This window comes from Rhagoletis zephyria, unplaced genomic scaffold (genome assembly GCF_001687245.7).
Source record: "Rhagoletis zephyria isolate East Lansing unplaced genomic scaffold, Rhagoletis_zephyria_1.1 Rzeph_scaffold_03139, whole genome shotgun sequence".
NCBI classification, from domain to species: domain Eukaryota; kingdom Metazoa; phylum Arthropoda; class Insecta; order Diptera; family Tephritidae; genus Rhagoletis; species Rhagoletis zephyria.
This window is the reverse complement of record NW_016160223.1, coordinates 48,860-68,184: the sequence shown is the minus strand read 5'-3', so window position 1 is coordinate 68,184 and position 19,325 is coordinate 48,860. Positions and strand designations below refer to the sequence as shown.

At 32.7% G+C, this 19,325-nt stretch overlaps 3 protein-coding genes across 3 annotated transcripts in view; 2 read left to right on the top strand and 1 right to left on the bottom strand.

Moving 5' to 3' along the window:
- Window positions 1-27: 27 nt before the first annotated feature.
- Window positions 28-376, bottom strand: LOC108368479 (trehalose-phosphate phosphatase-like; the record flags this gene model as incomplete). Its single annotated transcript, XM_017623326.1, has 1 exon — window positions 28-376. A coding segment is annotated over exon 1 (349 nt), but the record flags the coding sequence as incomplete, so codon positions are not given.
- Window positions 377-785: 409 nt separating this feature from the next.
- On the top strand, window positions 786-1,423 carry LOC108368483 (probable trehalose-phosphate phosphatase C). Its single transcript, XM_017623332.1, has 3 exons — window positions 786-819; window positions 901-1,007; window positions 1,088-1,423. The coding sequence occupies exons 1-3, from the start codon at window positions 786-788 to the stop codon at window positions 1,220-1,222; spliced, it is 276 nt and encodes a 91-aa protein (XP_017478821.1). The 3' UTR covers window positions 1,223-1,423.
- Window positions 1,424-5,201: 3,778 nt separating this feature from the next.
- LOC108368482 (trehalose-phosphate phosphatase B) overlaps window positions 5,202-19,325 on the top strand; it is a 21,771-nt gene continuing 7,647 nt past the window's right edge. The window contains exons 1-3 of the mRNA XM_017623331.1: window positions 5,202-5,427; window positions 5,516-5,837; window positions 6,135-6,321. Coding sequence (XP_017478820.1) covers window positions 5,363-5,427; window positions 5,516-5,837; window positions 6,135-6,321 — 574 coding nt within the window. The 5' untranslated portion in view covers window positions 5,202-5,362. The remainder of the gene's footprint in view (window positions 5,428-5,515; window positions 5,838-6,134; window positions 6,322-19,325) is intronic.

Below are 19,325 nucleotides of genomic sequence, written 5' to 3'. Positions count from 1 at the left end.
CGACCGCTGCGTGCGCTGGACTCGCACGGAAGCCATGTGACTCAATTATGCGCGTAGCGATCTTTCTTTGCTGTTCAGCCAAATTCGCAGGCACATCGCGATAGTGATAGGTCAGCGATACTCTCTTGTCCTCCACCCAAGCGCCATTCTTTTGCACCGTATCGGAGAGTTCCCTCACCATAGTGGTGTAATGTTTTTGTACGTCGGGTGCCAGCTCGTAGTCGTAACGCGTGCCATCGCCAGTTTCAATTTCCAAGCCATGATTGCCTGCATAAGTGATGCTTTTGATGCCGATACGCGATTGCACATTGCGTAGCCCACGTCCGGAGATGATGGCCAAAAATACTTGCGGGTGCACGGCTAGGTTATTGAGCATTTTTTCAATTTCGACCGTCATGAAAGTTTTGTCGGGATTATCAGCAATGGCTGCCAGTGTGCCATCGTAGTCCAATAGTAAGGCGAGTGGGGTTTTTGCGTTTAAATAACTGTTAAGATTTTTTTTTTTCGGAAAAAAGAGAGAAATTTTTAAGTTAATTTTGATTTTTGCCATACGCAGCACAGCATAACTTAATACGTAACTACTTATGTAGACAGGGAATTCGTTTTTTTTTTTGTTAACGAGTTTTTTCTTCTATCGTTTCTTTATTTATTATTATGCTCTATATTTTCATACATCTGTTTATTATTATGATCTATATAACGGGTGATTTTTTTGAGGTTAGGATTTTCATGCATTAGTATTTGACAGATCACGTGGGATTTCAGACATGGTGTCAAAGAGAAAGATGCAAGCGAAGCCGCCAGTAAACTGGAACAAAGGTAAGTGAAAGATACATACTACATACATACTATATTGCACTAAATTTACGAGCTCTGATTAAACTTCTTTTTGTAACACAGGCGAAGCAGCGTTGCTGATATTGAAGAATAAATTCGGCAGCAATTGGGCTGAAGACATTAAAGTGATATTTGCCGGCGATGACAACACTGATGAGGATGCCATGCGGGTAATTGCACGCATATTAAATTATAGTTTTGTAAATAAAAAATTAGTAAAATACATAACTCTTCTTACCACTCATTTCAGGCGCTGCAAGGCTCTGGTAAATCTTTCCGCATCTCCGCCGATCCTGCAATTCAAACCTACGCTGATTTCCGTTTGCCGCGTCAAGATCTCGTAGAGCAATTGCTGAAATGGATAAGCAAGACCTACTCCAATTAATTACAGTGCTATTTGTTGATTCCAGACAATTTTAGTTTATTAGGAAAATTATAAATCTTAGTATTCATACATACACATTATATGTATTTATGTATATGCGCTTTTTGAAATAATATGAAGTAATGTGCAACTATCAATATTTTGCTGCATTAAGTTATATTTAAATACAAACATATGTAATCGTTAAGTACATAGCAGTGGTAAATAATTGAATTTATATAACAAAACCAGAACTAGCACATACATGCCACTTTAAAAGCCGCTTAGTTAGTATATTAAACCCTACAAGACATTGCTGAGCACTTTAGGCAAAAACTCGCACACATTTACACTTTTGTTTTTGTAGTACGGCATAAATGAGTAGTTTGACTATTAGTACTGAGGACTTTCTGATGACAACATTGAGGGGAAAGTACTCAAATTTTTCCCATGGCCTGAACGAAAATGAGGACTTTGATAAGCACTTTTGTGATTAGGAGTAATGATAATATGAGTACTCATATGATACTCAGCTGTCTTGTAGGGAAAGTTTTGTAAATATGTATACGCACACACAGATAATTTAATTTGATGAAATAGGAAAGACATTATTTGAAAGAAATATATATTAATTAATATATTTTAATAATAAATATGTACATTATGATATAAAAACCGGTATAAATATAAATAGTTCAAACCTTCATCCTTTGCAAGTTACTAGTGAGATTCATGAAAAGTCGCAAAGTAGCATTTTTGGCGAAATGGCAACGTTGTATGAACGACCTATCGCAACTACCGATTGGAAATGTCTACTCTTATGCAGAATATGGACAAATGAACGCATGCCCGACGACTGGAATTTACGTATGCTCTGCCCAATCCACAAGAAATGCGACTCCACGATATGTGGCAACTACCGCGGGATCAGTCGCCTAAGCATAGGTTACAAGGTCTTATCGATCGTATTGTGTGAAGGACTGAAGCCCATTGTCAGCAAATTGATGGGGTCTTATCAGTGCGGCTTTAGACCTGGAAAATGCACCTTAGATCAGGTATTCACAATACGCCAAATCTTGGAAATGACGAGAATGGGATCGACCTATACCATCTATTTTTCATCGACGTCATCATTATTAAGAACCGCGAAGTCAGTTCTGCCTTTTCCAAGTTGATAGGGAAGTAAAGCGATTGGGCCTGGTGGTCAACGAGGACTATACGAAGTATCTTCTGTCATCACACAAAGTAAGCGCATTCGTGACTCGTGGGACGCGATGCTGGTAACAGAGGAAGAGAAAGGCCGCTCTGCGTTGGAAAGACCAGATGGGGAAGGAGTGGGCTTCAGAAGAGAAACGACTGGCGTGCTGTTTTGGCATCGACCAAAATCAATTAGGGGGGTTACAACGCCAATAAAGAAAGAAGAAGAAGAAAAATACATAAAATAATTTTGATCGGTTTTACTATGAAAATACTCCTCTGTTCGTTGATGCATAAGGCAATGGAGCTTTAGTAAGTACCAAGGATAAAAGTATGGACGCCTAATGATTTTCGTGAGATGTCTAGAATTTTTGAAACCGAACCACTCCATATTACCTTTCCTACAAATTGTGGAGGTAATAAGGGAGAATAGCTTTTGCTCTAATCAAAATTTATCAAAATTGCATAGAAATCTTAAAGGCACACGCTTGGGGCAAAATGCAGGTTTCAAGTAGCTAGGACTTACCGTTTATTTTTTGGATTTTTTTTTTTGTTGGAGGTGTTGCTTATTTTCTCCACGTAAAAAAAATTGTCAACATACTTTGTATGGAAAAAATGCGTTGCTCCGTCGACGGAAAAAAATTGCCCAGAATCAATTGCGCTTTATAGGCACTTTAAATTTGCACTTTATTACACTAAGAAAAATTGTATTCGTTTTTTTGAAATTTGTCTAATTTTCCTAATTTTTGTACAATATTTTAAATTCGGACTTACATGGTTCGTGTTAGGGTGCGTTTACACAGAAAGCCGAGTGGCGCCGAGCGAAGCAAGGCGGAACAAAACGAAGCTGCTGGTGTTCACACTGAATGAAGCGAAGCGCAGCTTTTCTTACGGACTGTACTGCAAAGATACCACAAAACTTACAGTCAATGAAAAGCGGCAAAAATATTTGCTCAATTGTATTCAAAAGATTCGTTGTAAAATTCGTTTTGATTTGAATATTTTGATATCTTGTTTGCAGCAGCGTCATGAAACATAAAAATTAAATAGAAAATTCAAAATCAAAAACTGCTTTGCTTTCAGCTCCACGCCTACGAAAAAGCTTGCTGTATGAACACTTTTTTCGCTCGGCTCGGCTCCGCTTTCTGTGGTGAACGTACCCTAAGGCAACGACTTATACTTTCATTAACAAATAATAAATGTTAAATAAACAAAAGAAAAATAGCCAAAACTTATTAAAATGTCCCGTTCTTATTTATATTTTCGCCACCGTGCATATGTATGCATATTTGTATTCCTTGTACAATCTTTATAAGCTCTCTAAACGCTTTTCGATTTTTTTTTTCAAAGAAATACAAATATGTAACTGCATACATACGTACTATTTTTCAAAATGTATTTCAGCAACTTTCACAGCTTTAGCGTTCGCTCAAAAGCTCTTTAAATTTGAAATAAGTGCTACCTATAGAGTTGCCAGAGAATTAGTTGCGGATATGTTTTAGTCAAACATTATACAGTTGCTCAGCTCATTTGGGCTCACTATCCAAGCAAAAGGTCTCCAACAGAGAAGTTGAGGCGCTGGAAGCATCCAACAGTTCAGATAATAGGAAAAAATCTGTATGTGTATGTGAAATATTATTTTGATGCCACTTTGTTATGAATGATTTTTTTCTTGTTCAAGTATACATTCATATACATGTAATATATACTAGAGGGCTGCATGAATTCATTCAAAACGGCTTATGAATTATTCATATACAAAACGAATGAATGATTTTGGCTTAAAATTTTTTTTGTTTTGAATTTGAGTGAATACCTGCTCCGATATATCTGTCGACATTAAAATATTCAAACAAAGTGAAAATAAATTTAATTGAAATAAATGAAAATTTGTTGTATGAATATCCAAAAATATTTTTTCTATGCACATATGTTCCATCATACATTTGTATGTATGTATGTATTGCTGCGCTCCTAAATATTACAAAACGAACAAACTTTTTTGTAGAAAAAAAAAACGTTTACCGCCGCAATGAGTTTGAATGATTTGAATGTTTTCCATTCATTCATTCACATTCTCCCATTTGAAGGTAGAAAATTTAAAACAAAATATATATTCATAACTTACAAAACTTACTTTTTTGCCAACGAGTCCGACGGATATCTAACAGATTTCTGGCAATTTCACTAGCTGGATCCAAACGCTCAGTGTTTTGTATGTCAAGTAAAATATTCAAATCTACTTTACTCTGTTTTGGCTAGAAGTTTGAATGAATTCATGAAGCCCTCTAATATATACCTCCAAACATATGTACATAGGTAAAAAATATGTAGTCCTCAAAATGTCGCAAAAATAAATTTGAAGTGTGGAGGTGGCAAAAGCTCGCTTTTACTTTAGCAGAAAAACACAAAATAAAAATTAGATGTTTAGATATAATTTTTAAATTTAGCATCCATAATCTCTCAGAGTGCGAGAGCGAGCCGTATGATCCCGACGCTCACAAGAATTCTCGCTCAATCAATGAATGCTGAGCATCTGTCGCTGATGACGACGTCATCATGTTTTTGGCCAACTGTTAGGCCAAACAGCATACAATTTTCCAACGTTGCTCATAAATCCATACATATGTATACACATGTACATACATGTACATGTATGTTCACTTGTGCGAGTACAAATTCCTGAGTATGTTTAAATGTGTCTTTCATCCATGGCATCGGATCGTTTGGACCGATTTCGCCTTCGTTCGATATCGTTGACGTTCGCCTGCCGCCTTTTGCTTTAACTTGTGGCCTGCAGAGATTTTTGATCTGTTCAGATTGTGTCAGTAGTATTAAAACGGTCGGTGGGCATTCAGCAAATTTTCCGCTTAACTTGAGTGAAATTTTCTGTTGATTCCATTGTGTTTTAGCCAAAAGTGAAAGTGTAGTTGTAGATACAGAAAAATAAAAAAATAAAAAAAAATGGCTGAACAAAAGAAGGCTCCACTCCTCAAGAAAGAGGAAGACTACGTGAAAGCGCTGGATGGGTAAGCAAGCGAATGCGTGCAACTAACTATCAGCGTGTGACTGTGACGATTTAATTTTTCAAAAAATTTTCTCCTAAAATAAACGCAGTTTCTTCACAAAAGAGGATCAGGTTGCGTTGCTGCTCGACTACGATGGCACCTTGGCTCCCCTAAGCGAAGAACTCTCGGCCATGCCAAAGGATACTGAGATCAATATCAAAAAATTGGCCGCCAACGACAAAGTTTTCATGGTTGTCTTTTCTGGTCGCGACCTGAGCGAAATTAAGAACCACTTGAAATTCCCCAATGTGACCTATGCTGGTAACCATGGTCTCGAAGTAGAGTACCCATCGGGCAAGAAATTCAAGATTGAAATGCCAGAAGAGCTTTTGAAGAAACATCAAGAATTGGTGACCGAGCTGAAAGAAAAGGTAAATGCGTGGGCAGAAATGTGTTGGGAAAAGTGGTGGGATACGTATGTATAGGGGGTAATAAAAATTGGATGTGAAGAGAAAAGAAAAGATTAAAATTTGTGCTACCTTTGTGAACCTTAGTAAGATTTAGTAACTTATACTAGATTTCAACAAAAATGTTCATTGAGTATGCATCCTCTTGGCATTTCTAGATTACATAATTCGTTTGTCATTTTAATGCATAGTGGAAACTCGACATTATACATTTTAGATTTAAAGCAACTTCCAATAACGTCTGTTTGCTTTGCCCCACAGGTGGTTTTGCATGGCGCTTGGGTTGAAGACAAGAAAATCTCTGTGACCTATCACTACAAAGGTGTCAATGACAAATTGAAGGCCAAATTGATCGAAACCGCGAAGGGTCTGATTCAAGGACATGGCTTCCAGCTGATCGAAACACCATACGCTTTGGAGGGCAAACCACGCGTCAACTGGGACAAAGGTGAGTTAAAGAAAAAGAAAGTTATGAACAAGATTTTTGTTTTTCGGAAAATCAATGTGTGGGTGATTAATTCACAGACTAAAATCTGAAAGAATCGATTAACGAATTTACAAATAAATACTATCGAAAGAGTGGACGTAAATTTAGGCAAAAAAATGCAGCTTCAAGTGCAAACAACGTTAATGATAACGATATCTATACCAATTTAAACAAAGATTTATTGTCGGTAAAAATTTAAATAATGGTATCGATATTTATATCGTTTATATTAATAATAACGATAAATATATCGACACCGATATCGATAATTCTAGTAATTATCGATAACAATATCCATCGATAACAATATAAAGGTAGAGATAAATATATCAATAGCAACTTCGATAACATTAGCTGCACAAATGAAAATAAGGAGTATAATTTCGATAACAATGACAACAAAAAAATTATCGATAAGGAGAATAAATCTATAATCATAACAATAAAAATGGCAACAATAAAATTATCGATAGTTATATCGATGCCTAAAAGATACCATACCGATGAAAATTTGATAAAGATAAGCCATTGGTAATAATTAAAATCGATAACTATAACCACAGAGATATCGGAACAGATGAACATTCCGAGCTTTCCTATCAAACCGATAAAACTAATAAAAATACTAAAAACGATATTTATTGCCGATGTCAGTATCGACAACAATGACAACAATAAAATTATCGATAGTCATATCCATGTCAAAATGCTACCAAATCGATGAAAATATGATATAGATTTTAAGTTTTGGTAATAATTGAAATAATATTATCGATAACTATACCAATAGAGATATCGGCAAGATAAAAATTCCGAATATTCTGTAATTTTCTAAGTCACTCGGAAAGTGCGATAAAAATGCTTAAGTCGAGTCTAAACGGTCAAGCTGTTTAATCAAAATAACTTCAATCTACCTGCACCTCAACCCATCACTCTTTTGGTAAAAACTCGTTCTCAGTTGAATTTTCGGCTTAGAAGGTTTGTCGTTAAGTGTCTCTAGTACCTAAAATCTTTTAATTTAACCTTTCTTGCCCAAATATTTTTTGTGCACTTAAGCAGGGAAAAAACAAATCGAAATGAAGTTGATTGGAAATGCCAATTGAAACTCAGCCGTCCACCTTCAAGGCTTTCCATCGCTTCCAATTCAAACATTCTACTATACTGCCATCGCATTTTTATCAAAGCTCCTTTAAAGTTAGTTTAATATCATTATATTAAGCCAAATTTCGATTCAAAAATATTATCTAAATACATACGCCAGAGGTAAAAATATTGCAAAATGCCTCATGAATTTAATTTTTTCACAAACTGTCAATCAGTCACTTTTCTAAAGAAGACGCCGAAATGTTGCTATGTGCGCATGTATCCTATTTAGTAAGTATATTTTAGCAACATTTTCAGAAAATGATTCATAAAATTCTCTTCCGTACGCCTAAGTTTAGGTCCCTCATAAGCAATTATGCATACAATTGCATTTAAATAAAATTTTGAAAACTAATTGTTTCATTGTTGCTAATTAAAAAGCATTACTAAGCAGCTATTTTCAACACAAAAGTACTTTGCAAAAATTTAAGTACAACATTTTAAACAGAAAAAAAATCACCGAAAACACAATCGTTGCTAAGACCCTTAAACAGCTGCCATAATTTGTCACGGCACATAAATAAGCAATCGGTTATGCGATTGGCATACTATGTATAAGAAGCTTTAGGAAAAATTTTAGTTTTATGCTTTGTTTATTTTTTTGCACTACGTATTTTTAAATTTTCTTTTTTTCCTCCTTATTGTTCCCTCATATTTGGCCTGTTTGGCACTCCCACAAATCAATCAGAACTTTGACATTTTTTTTGTTTGTCATTGCCGCCACGCATGCCAGCACCTGTTTACAGCAATTAAAATTTATTTTCTCTGATTTATGCAAATATGCGTTAGAAATCCAAAGGAAGAAATAAGAGAAAATAATATGTATACAAAAATTAAATCGCAAATAATATCGGCCAAAAATTCATTAAATTTAAATTTATTTGTACAAAGTAAGCAAAAGTGTGAATAAATTACTGTGATCGTTTGAGGTAGAACAATAAGAAAAATTAAAAAATTCTGTTTTGCGCCACATAAAAATTTTTTTCGTAGGAAAAACACTTCGCGTGGGTGTGAAAAATGTTGACTTGAAGAAAGAAATGCAAAGGAAAAAAAACAACACAATGATGCCACTTGTCAACAAACACAAAAGCAAAAATATATACTAGGACACTTGAAAAAAGCGATAGTATGGCGGTACAAACATACACATATAAATACATAAATAAAAATACAAATGAATAATAATAATGTTGCTAATGTCGCATAAGCAAAAGTATCGCGAGTAAATTTTTAATTCTTATACTCAAGTCGTGTAAAAAATTTAATTTTTCATAATGAAAAATGAATTATTTGACTCGAAGTACATACATACAAGAACTGGCTTGGTATTAATATTAGGATGGTCCTTAAAATCTCAACATTTAAATTTTACTTGAGGCGCCCCTTCATTTTATTCTGTCTAAAAAAAAAACTAACCGGGTTTGAAAGATTTAAATTTTGACTGAAATTTGAAAAATTTGACATATTATTGAAACTTATTCATATACCAGCTGAGTTACAAAAGCTGGTTAAAATCAAAATTTTGTTAATTTTTTGCGATAAAAAAAGAAATAAATTTTTAAGCCCTGGAAGCGACCCTTAACTTTTTTTTTAATTTTGAAATTTTCGTGGATGCATTTATTTGGACGCATTTATTTAGATTTATTAGATGTAGATATTCTAAGGACCAGCCTAATATATATATATATATACATATACATATACTATATATGTAAGTGTATGTATTCATTCTCACCATATCCGTTGGAAAGAATTTGGCATATTGTTTTCTTTCGATCAGTCTGGCCGGGTCGGCCAGTGGTCGCAACTGCCGCCAATGAATTGTGACTCACAAAAGTCGATATCCCGGGCGAAACGGTGAAATTGACGGGCGCGCTAATATATTTAAATTATAAAAAAAAAATTAAATAACAGAACAGATTGCTCGTGCAAATTCACAAATATGTATTTTTGTGCATATGTATATATATTTAACAATTGTTTGAATGCTAAATTTAAATGTCATAAATATACATTAAATAAATATTAAAGAAATGCAGCAAAAATTAGGTATAAATACTAGAAAATGGCAACACTGAGAGAACTGTGTTGAACTCGTTTACATGCATTCATATCTTTGACATTTTACTAAAACAACTTATCTCTCGAGATAGGCCATGTTCCCATGGAATATTTCGTTGGGCTCCCAAACAATATTTTAACTATTAACTAGCCATAGTATTACCTTAATAGGACCTTTTAATAGGAGCTTAAGAAAATTATTAAATTTTTTATGGGAAATTTATTAGTTTTTAATTCAAAGTCTCAAACCTTCTAAAGTCACTTAAGTTGCTTAATAAAATTCACAACTATACAAATACACACATACATATGCATATAAAATTTAAAGAAATATATATTTTTATTTTTTTTTGTTGAAATGTACTTAACGATTTATTTTCAAAGTGTTCAATACTTAAAACCGTCCTAATTTCAGTCACTCCATAAGCCTATGATTAATAATCTGCTGTTGAAAAAGTATATATACAAAAATTCACTTTGTCAAAATTTTTGACAAAAGACTAATATCTTTCGCAGACATTTTTTACACTCACAGCGTCACCAGAAAGAAGAAAAGAAAAAAGTTTTTCGTTATAATCTTTTATTCTTTTATTTTGTCATAAAAAGTAGTGATAATTGATATGTAAGGAAACGTCCAATTTGACAAATAGCGTGGTCAAAAAGTTGTCTGTGAATTAAGCATAACACGCCGCCGAACGGCAAATGGTTTTAATGAGAAACTATTTGAAAGGCAGAAAGAACAGTCGGAGATTCGCCATTGAATGTTGGTGGGCGATTACTGTTAGAAATTATTTTTTTTGTCTAATTTAGATGTTGCTCAGTTCAGGGATCCAGTCCAGGGATCGAGCCCAGGTACCGCAGAGTGGTAGTACGCACCTCTGACCATTCAGCCACGGCGGCGGCCATATTGAAATACCCAACATTAAAATCAAGCCAGTTTACAATTATTTGTGTGCACAAAGTTTAAAAAGTAGATGGATATTTGATCAACGTGGCGTATGAGTAATACGAAATGTTAATCTGTTTATCTGTACATAGCAGGGTTGTTGCGAATATTCGCATTCGCATTCGCAACCGCGGAGCTACCGCATTAATTTCAACATTCGCATTCGCATTCGCTTTCGCATTCGCAATAATCAATGCGGAACTTTTACGAATGCGAATAATGTGCAAGTGCACCGATAAAACGTGGAAAATAATTATTTATTTTTCATATCCACTTATTTATCTCGCTGTGAGCACAAATTTTTCAAACCAGTCCCAGAAGAAAGTATTAAAAATGAATTACAGAGATTAAATCGAAAAACGCTGATGAAGGTTACAGATTCCCCAAATTCGAAAAAGGCCAAAGGAATGAGAATGAAGAATTCTTTTTAAAAAGCTTTAGAAAAACCTGACACGTCTAGTTTGGCTTGTAAGCGCTCGCCATTATGCTAGATTCTAATTGTTTCTTAAAAATACTTGACATACGCATTCGCATTCGCATCCGCGGATATTAGCTGTTAGATATTCGCATCCGCATTCGCATTCGCATCCGCGGATGTCTAAAATTCCACATTCGCAACATCCCTAGTCCAGACAAAAACCAAATTTTCCTAATTCTGCGATTAGGTTTTGCCTCTTTTTCGCAAATTAATGAGGTCGTCATCGAATTGTGCGGATTACTGTCCAATTCACTGTATTCTTCGAAAAATCAAAGACAGTGACAAAGAAAATTAGAGAAGTGTTAATGTATTTTAGTATTAAAGTGTCAATGTATAACTAAATGTCTTCTCAAAATTGCCTAAAAATTGCTAAAAAGTTAGTTTTGGGAGAAAACAGACATTTAGACCATAGTGTACTACTCGGATAAAGAAGAAAACGGAGTGAGTTAAGGCTTCAAAACCGAAAGTTCAGCTGCCCACCGGAACAGTAACAGAGCATAGTAAGGTCGCAAGGAAGCCAGGCTTAAGCCATATTCAGCGATTCTCTAGAATTTCTAGAAAAGAGGGAATAGGTTGAATCTACATATTCACCACTTCCTGCTCGAATACTTCACCTATATAGATTTCTTGACCGAACACCAAGAATAGTGCAAGAGATATTACTTTCGCTAGTCGAAAATCGATTGACCGAAAGCACCATCTAGCGGGAAAAGAAGTCCGCTTTATAACAGCTTAAAAATCTGATCATATAATTTGATTAAGAAATATAGGAGAAAACTCTTTACAATCGAATTGGATTTACTTAAAATAATAATAAAAATGTCAAATACATATATCGTCACCTGAAATGCAAAAAGTCGTAACTTATAAAAAAAGCAAAATTCACTTTTTGATTGCTATGATAGATTTCATCAAATTACAACTCCCCACATCGTTTTATGAAAAAAAAATTGTCACAACTTTTTCCACTTCAGGTGACGATATGTACATAAATTTGTATCCTCAATAAGTTTCCCATTGATTTTAGAATGTGATGTTGTAAACATAAGAGTACTTAATTTTTTTTTAATAAAATCTCAATTTTGTTTTTATTACTTAGCAATTAAAATCTCCATGTGGTCAGGAATTCATCATACTCTTAGGAAAAAAAGTTCCAAAATTTCAAAAATATCTACATTCTCTATTGTGCACCGCTGCGGGTTTTTAGCCTACTTCCAAAAAATCATTGGTGCCGTCTGAATTTGAATTATGCAAAACGTAGCGTCGACGATGACGCCAAAAGTAAAATTTTATTTGAGCACATAAGAACTTTTGTGCATGAGTGTGTTTGAGCGTAAGTATGTATGTAAAAATATACGTGTATGGCGGGCTATGATATTCTTCTATGTGAAAATTATATGTATGATGATACTTTCGTATTGTCATATTAGAAGAAAAGAGTGCGGCCATTATTAAATGAAGCTGATCGTATAAAAAAATATCTAGCCACCAATACGTAATTTGCAATATGAGCGTACGTACATACAAACATAGGTACATATATGCCGAAACGTTTACCAATTACGCTTACGGGGAAAACGTGAATAATAAAATGCGCTTATGACTCAATGCAACAGATTAGTTTACTAAAACAACAAACAATCTTCAGAGGGTTTATGCATTTTGTAAAACAAATACACAACATGAAGGCCCGCATTTATCACTTTAACCAATTTTAATAATAATATTTTTTTTTTTATACATATTTCGTCTCCTTTTCGAAAATTGCACTTGTTTACCATAGCGCTATTGTAGGAAAATAAACATTTCAATTTGAATTTTGTTTGCATTAAATATTTTGTTGCTTGTATATTAATTTTGAAAATGCAACCAGCCGTCGGCGAAATTTTAGATGCATAGCATCATCACCTAAAACATTTTGTCTTCAAATATGCCAGCAGATGGCAGACAGACAGACAAAATAAATGAGCGATGATGTATTAGCGACATTTTATCGCACAGCGTTTTCAAAAAGAGTCACAATTCAAAATAATACGTTTGTCAGAAAATGCGAAAAACTATTTCTTACCACATATGCTAATCATATATGGGCAAGGCGACTTCACCTTAGGTTTTTTTTTTTAACAAATTATAACAAAAAATTTGCTTCAGCTTTTGCTGAAAGGTAAATAAAAGCTCTGTGTACGTTTTTAGCGCATAATTTCAAAATTGCCAAATTTTGAGTTGTGACTCTTTTGAAAACGGTGTGCGATATGTTAACATGTTTGTATGTACATATGTTTGTTTGTATATGTGTATGTACATATGTGTATACATTACACTGTGCCAACTTACGCGCAAACCAAAAAAAGTTCGCCGTACACCCCAGAGTCTAAAGTATTTTTTGAAAGGCAGTCAAAAAAATTAAATTTAAATGATTGAAAAAGTTAAATCAATTACATATAGGTTTTTATTTTCTCTTTCGAGAAAGTCACATATATTTAGATTACAAAAATAAATTTAACGGTGTATAATTAAAAAAAAAATATAAAACAAATTAAATTTTCTAATGCAAATTTTTTTCAATTTTTTTTATCTATCTCACACTCTGCTGGAATAAAAATTTAATTACGCACATTTTGATTACTTAACTGATGACAAATAGTTTGCTAAATTCAAAAAATTGAAAAAAGACACACTTCTGTGAGTTCAAAATTTCGGAAAGTTTTTTTTCGTGATTTTCGAATACCATGATGGCATATAAAAGATTTCTTCTTTTTTTCGAATGAAGAATCTAAAAAAATATTCCACACCAAACAAAAATTTGAGGCGGGAATTTTGCGTGGAACAACCCACATATGTACATATTTTTATTCATTCCATTAAAAGTTACCATTGTTTAATTTTATTCCAAAATTTGTATTGTTACTCTACTGTTATTTTGGAATAAAGAAAACGTTAAAAAAAAAACATTTTACTTAAAAAACATTTATTTTTGTAAATTTTTTTCTGGCTGGTATGGCAAAGTAATTTTTTTTTTCCAAAATGCCTTTTCAAAATATTTTAGACTCGGGGGTGCATGGTCTAATGTACATATGTATATATATGTATGTATGTACATATGTAGAGATTCTGCTCAAATTGTCAAACAAGCAAACACATTAAGTGAAATTTTCTGCACAAAAGTAAACAAATTATGAAAATGTCACCATTCAATAATATTTAATTTGCATTTTGCGTGATCAATTTGAAGAATGAAAATAAGCAAATTCTAATTGAGCTGATTGCTTGCTGATGATAGGCAGAGGGCAATGTTTTTGTGGAAAAATAGGTAAAGCAAAATGCTCAAAATGTTACGAAAAGTGGAGACTTGCTGTTCACATTTTCATGTTCTAAGCCTAAATGTTCTTGTAGCGTTCTCGAACTTGTTAGTTCTTTGAATAAAATTACTTAATTAAAAAAAGTGGGCAGGTATAAAATTCTTGAATGTTTTTACACATATTGTTATTCCACATTGTACTGATTGTTTTTTTTAATTTTTTTGAATTCATCATATAAAATTTCATAGTCCTTTAAAAAAAATCCTGACGTCAGGGTGAAAAACTATATATAGTTTTACTATATTTGGCCTACAGTTACGTGAGTATTTTGATTGTATCGCGTGTTTTGAATTTTTTTTTGTTTTTGTCGCACTATATTATAACAGTAGTTCTCAGATTTCGTCTTTCAAAAATGATCGGAAGTGATACAAATCAAAAAATAACGATCTTGCAATTATCTGTCAATAAAAATTTTTATATTTAACAGTTATTTTCGATCCCTGTAAAAAGTTGTGAGGAGCTTTAGCAATATCCTATTTGGATTTGATTATTATGTACCTATTGATATTGGCATTTCGGCATAGAGTGGTTGAAGATCAAAGAAAAAATCCTAAAGCTGTTGAATAGTCTTACTCCCCTATGCCGACGGTTAAATTGATGATCCGATTTAACTCGAAAAATCTCAAACATACGTACATAAGTACATATGCTCCTAAAAATCTCACGAGTTTTTTTTTGTTTTTGAAAAATATGGTTTATGCTTTAACCAAAACCATATAATTCAAACTTTTAAACTTTATGCAGAACTTGAAAAAATTCTACAAATTTTCCTCATTATTTTGAGCTTTTTAATCAGAATTTTCATAAAATTTTTTGGTATGCAGTTATAAGTCTTATGAAAATTTTAGTAGAATAAATGCAAGTATTAAGCGGCCAAAAAAAAAGTCGCGTAGATTTTTTATTTTTTTTGCTGAATTTATAAAAACTAGCGTTGATTTATTTGTTAATACGTTTCGCAAACAGTCTTGCGCAATTAATACAGAAAAAAGTGTAAAGCGCCTTCAAAAAACAAAAAAATTATAGAAATTAAATGCAAATTTTTAGCCGCTCAAAACTTGCACTTATTTTACTTAAATTTCATAAACCTTGTGAGTGCATACTCAAAAATTTTATAAAAATTCTGACTAAAAAGCTCAAAGTTTTGTTAAAAATTAGCTGAATTTTTCTAAATGATTTTGGTTAAAGCATGACCATATTTTTATAAAAAAATAAGAAAAAAATTTGAAAACATTGCAAAAATAAAAACCCATTCATCCACTATTGATCGCCAGTGTATCTCAGACAATGCATTATCGTCAGTTTTGCATAAAGAACAATATTCCAGCGCAAAATTGTATTTAAATAAAAACTTAAAAAGCATTTACTAAAAAGTAAGATAACAAATCGTTCTTGCATAGCCGTAGTTGTTATGTAACGTATACGCCCCGTGGCACCATACACTAATAACATTATTATGGTGTTTATTTTATTTTATTTTTTATTTGTTATAACCGTTTATTTTTCTTGAATAAAAAGGTGCAATAAACAAAAAGTGTTTATTGACGCCAACAGCTTTATACTCTGCTGTGTATTGGGTTCTTCTAATCATTTCAACAAATTAATTAATCACCGCTCGGAATAAACTCACATTCCTTCAAATTGATAGATACTGCATACAAAGTGGTTTGGGATAATTTTAATTGAAATTTGTAATTTATTTTTCAACTTTTATTAGATGAAATCGTACTTGTGTAGAAAATAGCTCATCTATAGGCTATACATATATATGTATAGGCTTTGCATATCATTTGATGACACATTAGTCATTTCCGCGCCAAGGATTCGAACAGTTTGGCTTTTGTTTATTTTTTCGTATTCAATATTCATACATATTTTTAAGAGTGTAATGGATTTGAAATTAAACATTTTTATAAATACGTATGTACTTATGTATGTATATGTATCATAGGCATACGCCCAGTCGCACACCTACTCGCATGGGTTGCACTTTCCCCATGTCATTTAGTTGTCTGCTCTGTGACTTGCCGCTGTCAACTTGCGGCTGGTGCATTATTCAATAAACCTCGCATTTCCCTTTCCCTTTTCGTGATTCTATTTATGACAAATTTTGCTTAGGGCCAATGCAGACATAATGCACGAGTTCTAACTAAGGCATTAAGCATTGCATGCAGCTGCAAATTTTCGTCTAAAATAAAAAAGAAATTTCGAAAAATTTCATTTTCTTTGATGCTCTCAAACTAATTTATTTTCCAACTTGCAAAGAAATTTTTATGAACACTTTGCTTGCATATAGCTATGTATGTATGTATGTATGTATCCATACACACCGATTCACGCCTACAAATTTGTAGTGTTTTCATCTTCAATCTTTAAAAAATTTCCGCTAAAAATAAAATGTTTTTACTTTGTGACTTTAAGCTCACTTGTGTTTGTGTGCCGGTAGTTTTTGTGTTTCGTATAATATTTATATCAGTGTGCATGCTTTCTAATTCAAATCGTCATGTATGTGAGATTGTCCAAATGTTACAGTAGAGAGTAAAAATGGTCTTATTTGAAAACGGTTCTCTCTTTTATTTCACGGTAGTTTTATAAACCGATATATTGGTGCGCATGGATGATGCCTGGATATCCGGTGAGCAAAAAAAAGAAAAACTAAAAAAAGTCAAAGAAATCGTCTTAATAATACGTAAATAAAATGTCGAGTAACCGGATTTTTACAATTTAAGAAATCGGGGTTTCACCTAGTTTATTTCTGTACCAGAATTTGTTTTATTGAAAATGGCAGTAGAAGTTTTTTTATTAATTTTTGACTATAGGTTGTCGTCATTCTCACCTAACGGCAGGCTCAGGAAAGAGCCACATCCGACGAGTGGCCATGTGAAAAGGTGGTTAGTGACGTCGGGTAATCTTATTCAAATTGGAGCTCTTCGTCTGCGATGTATGGTGTTGGCCTCCCATGATGAAATTGAAAGAGTCTCACCCTTGACGAAAATGTTGATTGATTCTCGCTGAATGGCCTGTCTATAACATCAGGGACCGTTAAATATCACGAATCTTTGTTTTTTACTGTTTTTTTATATTTTTTTTAATTGTTGTTTTGTGATTTTTATTTTTACGATAAACTTTAACAGTTCTAATGACGATTGGTTTTTTATGACCGATTCAAATCTTATATGATTTAAAAAACTAAATCCAAAAATAACAATTATAACATGATCGAAAAAAATCCAAAAATAACTATTATTCTCGATTGGTTAAATTTAATCGGAAGAATAGAAATCCAATTTTAAGGTGGTCCAAATTATGAGTTTTAGCGGCAGTTTTGTTTGTTTTTTGGATATATTCATCTAATGTGCTTATTTTTGCATACTTGGGCAACATTTCATACATTTTCGGGGAAACGCTTTGATACAATGCAAACATATACATATATGTATGTATATGCAGCAGTAGCTAGAGCTTGAATAAATCCGAATGGATTTGGCGTTGATTAAGGCAAATTTTGGTTTTTTGATAGTAGGTATAAAAAAGCTTCAAACCAGAAGTTTGACATTGAAAGAAAGTTTGGAATTTGCTACTACGTTTCTGCGTCAGCTGTTTGCAAATAAAAATAATTTGCAATTACCTAACTTTTTTGTCAAAATTTCTATTTGTCGAATAGATCGAAAACCAATTTTTGAAAAAAGTCGAATACTCGAACAGCCTATTTATGTTGTTACTAGACACACAGTTAGGTGAGAATTATATATAAGTACACATTCATATGTAAGCAGGGTATAGCCTTTTCTATAGTTCGTTTTTTTTTTAATTTTTTATGATTTGTATAGTTTGGCTTTATTGCAGTCGATGACTATATATAATTATTTTGTTTATGATTTTGTTTCGGAAAGCGCGGTGTTTGTTTCTCTCTGCTTGTTTGTTTTGTATTAAAATTGCTTAAATTTATGTTTTCGAAAACATGTTTTTGTTCAAAACTTAAAGGAAGTACATACATATGCATATACATTTTAATGAAAAATAATAATTTTTAGCTAGGAGTGCCAGTTACTATCGACGTTCGACCGCTTTACTAGTTTTTTAAGATTCTTGGAGAGGTTTTCTAACTTAGCACGTCAATTAATTTATAAGGTAAAAAAAAAAGTAAGAAAATCTTCTGCTTTGGAACTAAAACGTGACAAATATATTTTATATCTTTGAAAGTCTTTGGAAGGGCTTGAAATCGACCCAATACATTCCACTCTGTCGATAAATTTGGATAATTTGATATCTATCGATAATTCTATGGATTTCAGTTACATATGTAAACTTCCTAACTATGACATCCTATTAAATATATATACATTTCTTCAATCTTGTGAATGATCTGAACACACAGTTAAGGCTGAATTCATATTTTATTACAAATGTGAAAATTTGCACTTTTGCATCATAAATTTTTATTGATGTGAATGGAATGCGTATGTTGTACGTATGTATGTGCATATGTGTGTGCATATCTTCAAGTGGACATAACGACGAATATGATTTTAATTAATGGCATACGAGTGGGTGTTTTTTGGGTAATTATCTTTTTATGACAAACGCATTAATTTGTATGATGCACCAAAAAAAATCGAGATAAATTTTCGAAAAACGAAGAAGAAAAATAAACAAAAGTTAAGAACACGAAAGTAATGTATGTTAAGTTTTTGCAACATTGCTTTAACAGACAGATGGCGTACGAAATTCAAAAAACAAAAAATCAATTACTGAAAGTAGTAATTTAAATTTTTTTGTAAACAACTTTGGTACTTTTTATATATGTAAAATTATTTTCATATAAACTCTTGTTCACACCTGTGAATAATGTTTTGTTTTTTTTTAAGAAATATACAAATATAAAATTTTTGTTTCAATAATTCTAATAAAATTCATGGCCTAACTAATAAAATTAGAAAATATTTTAGCAATCCAAAATTAAAACTTTTTGCCCTTGTAT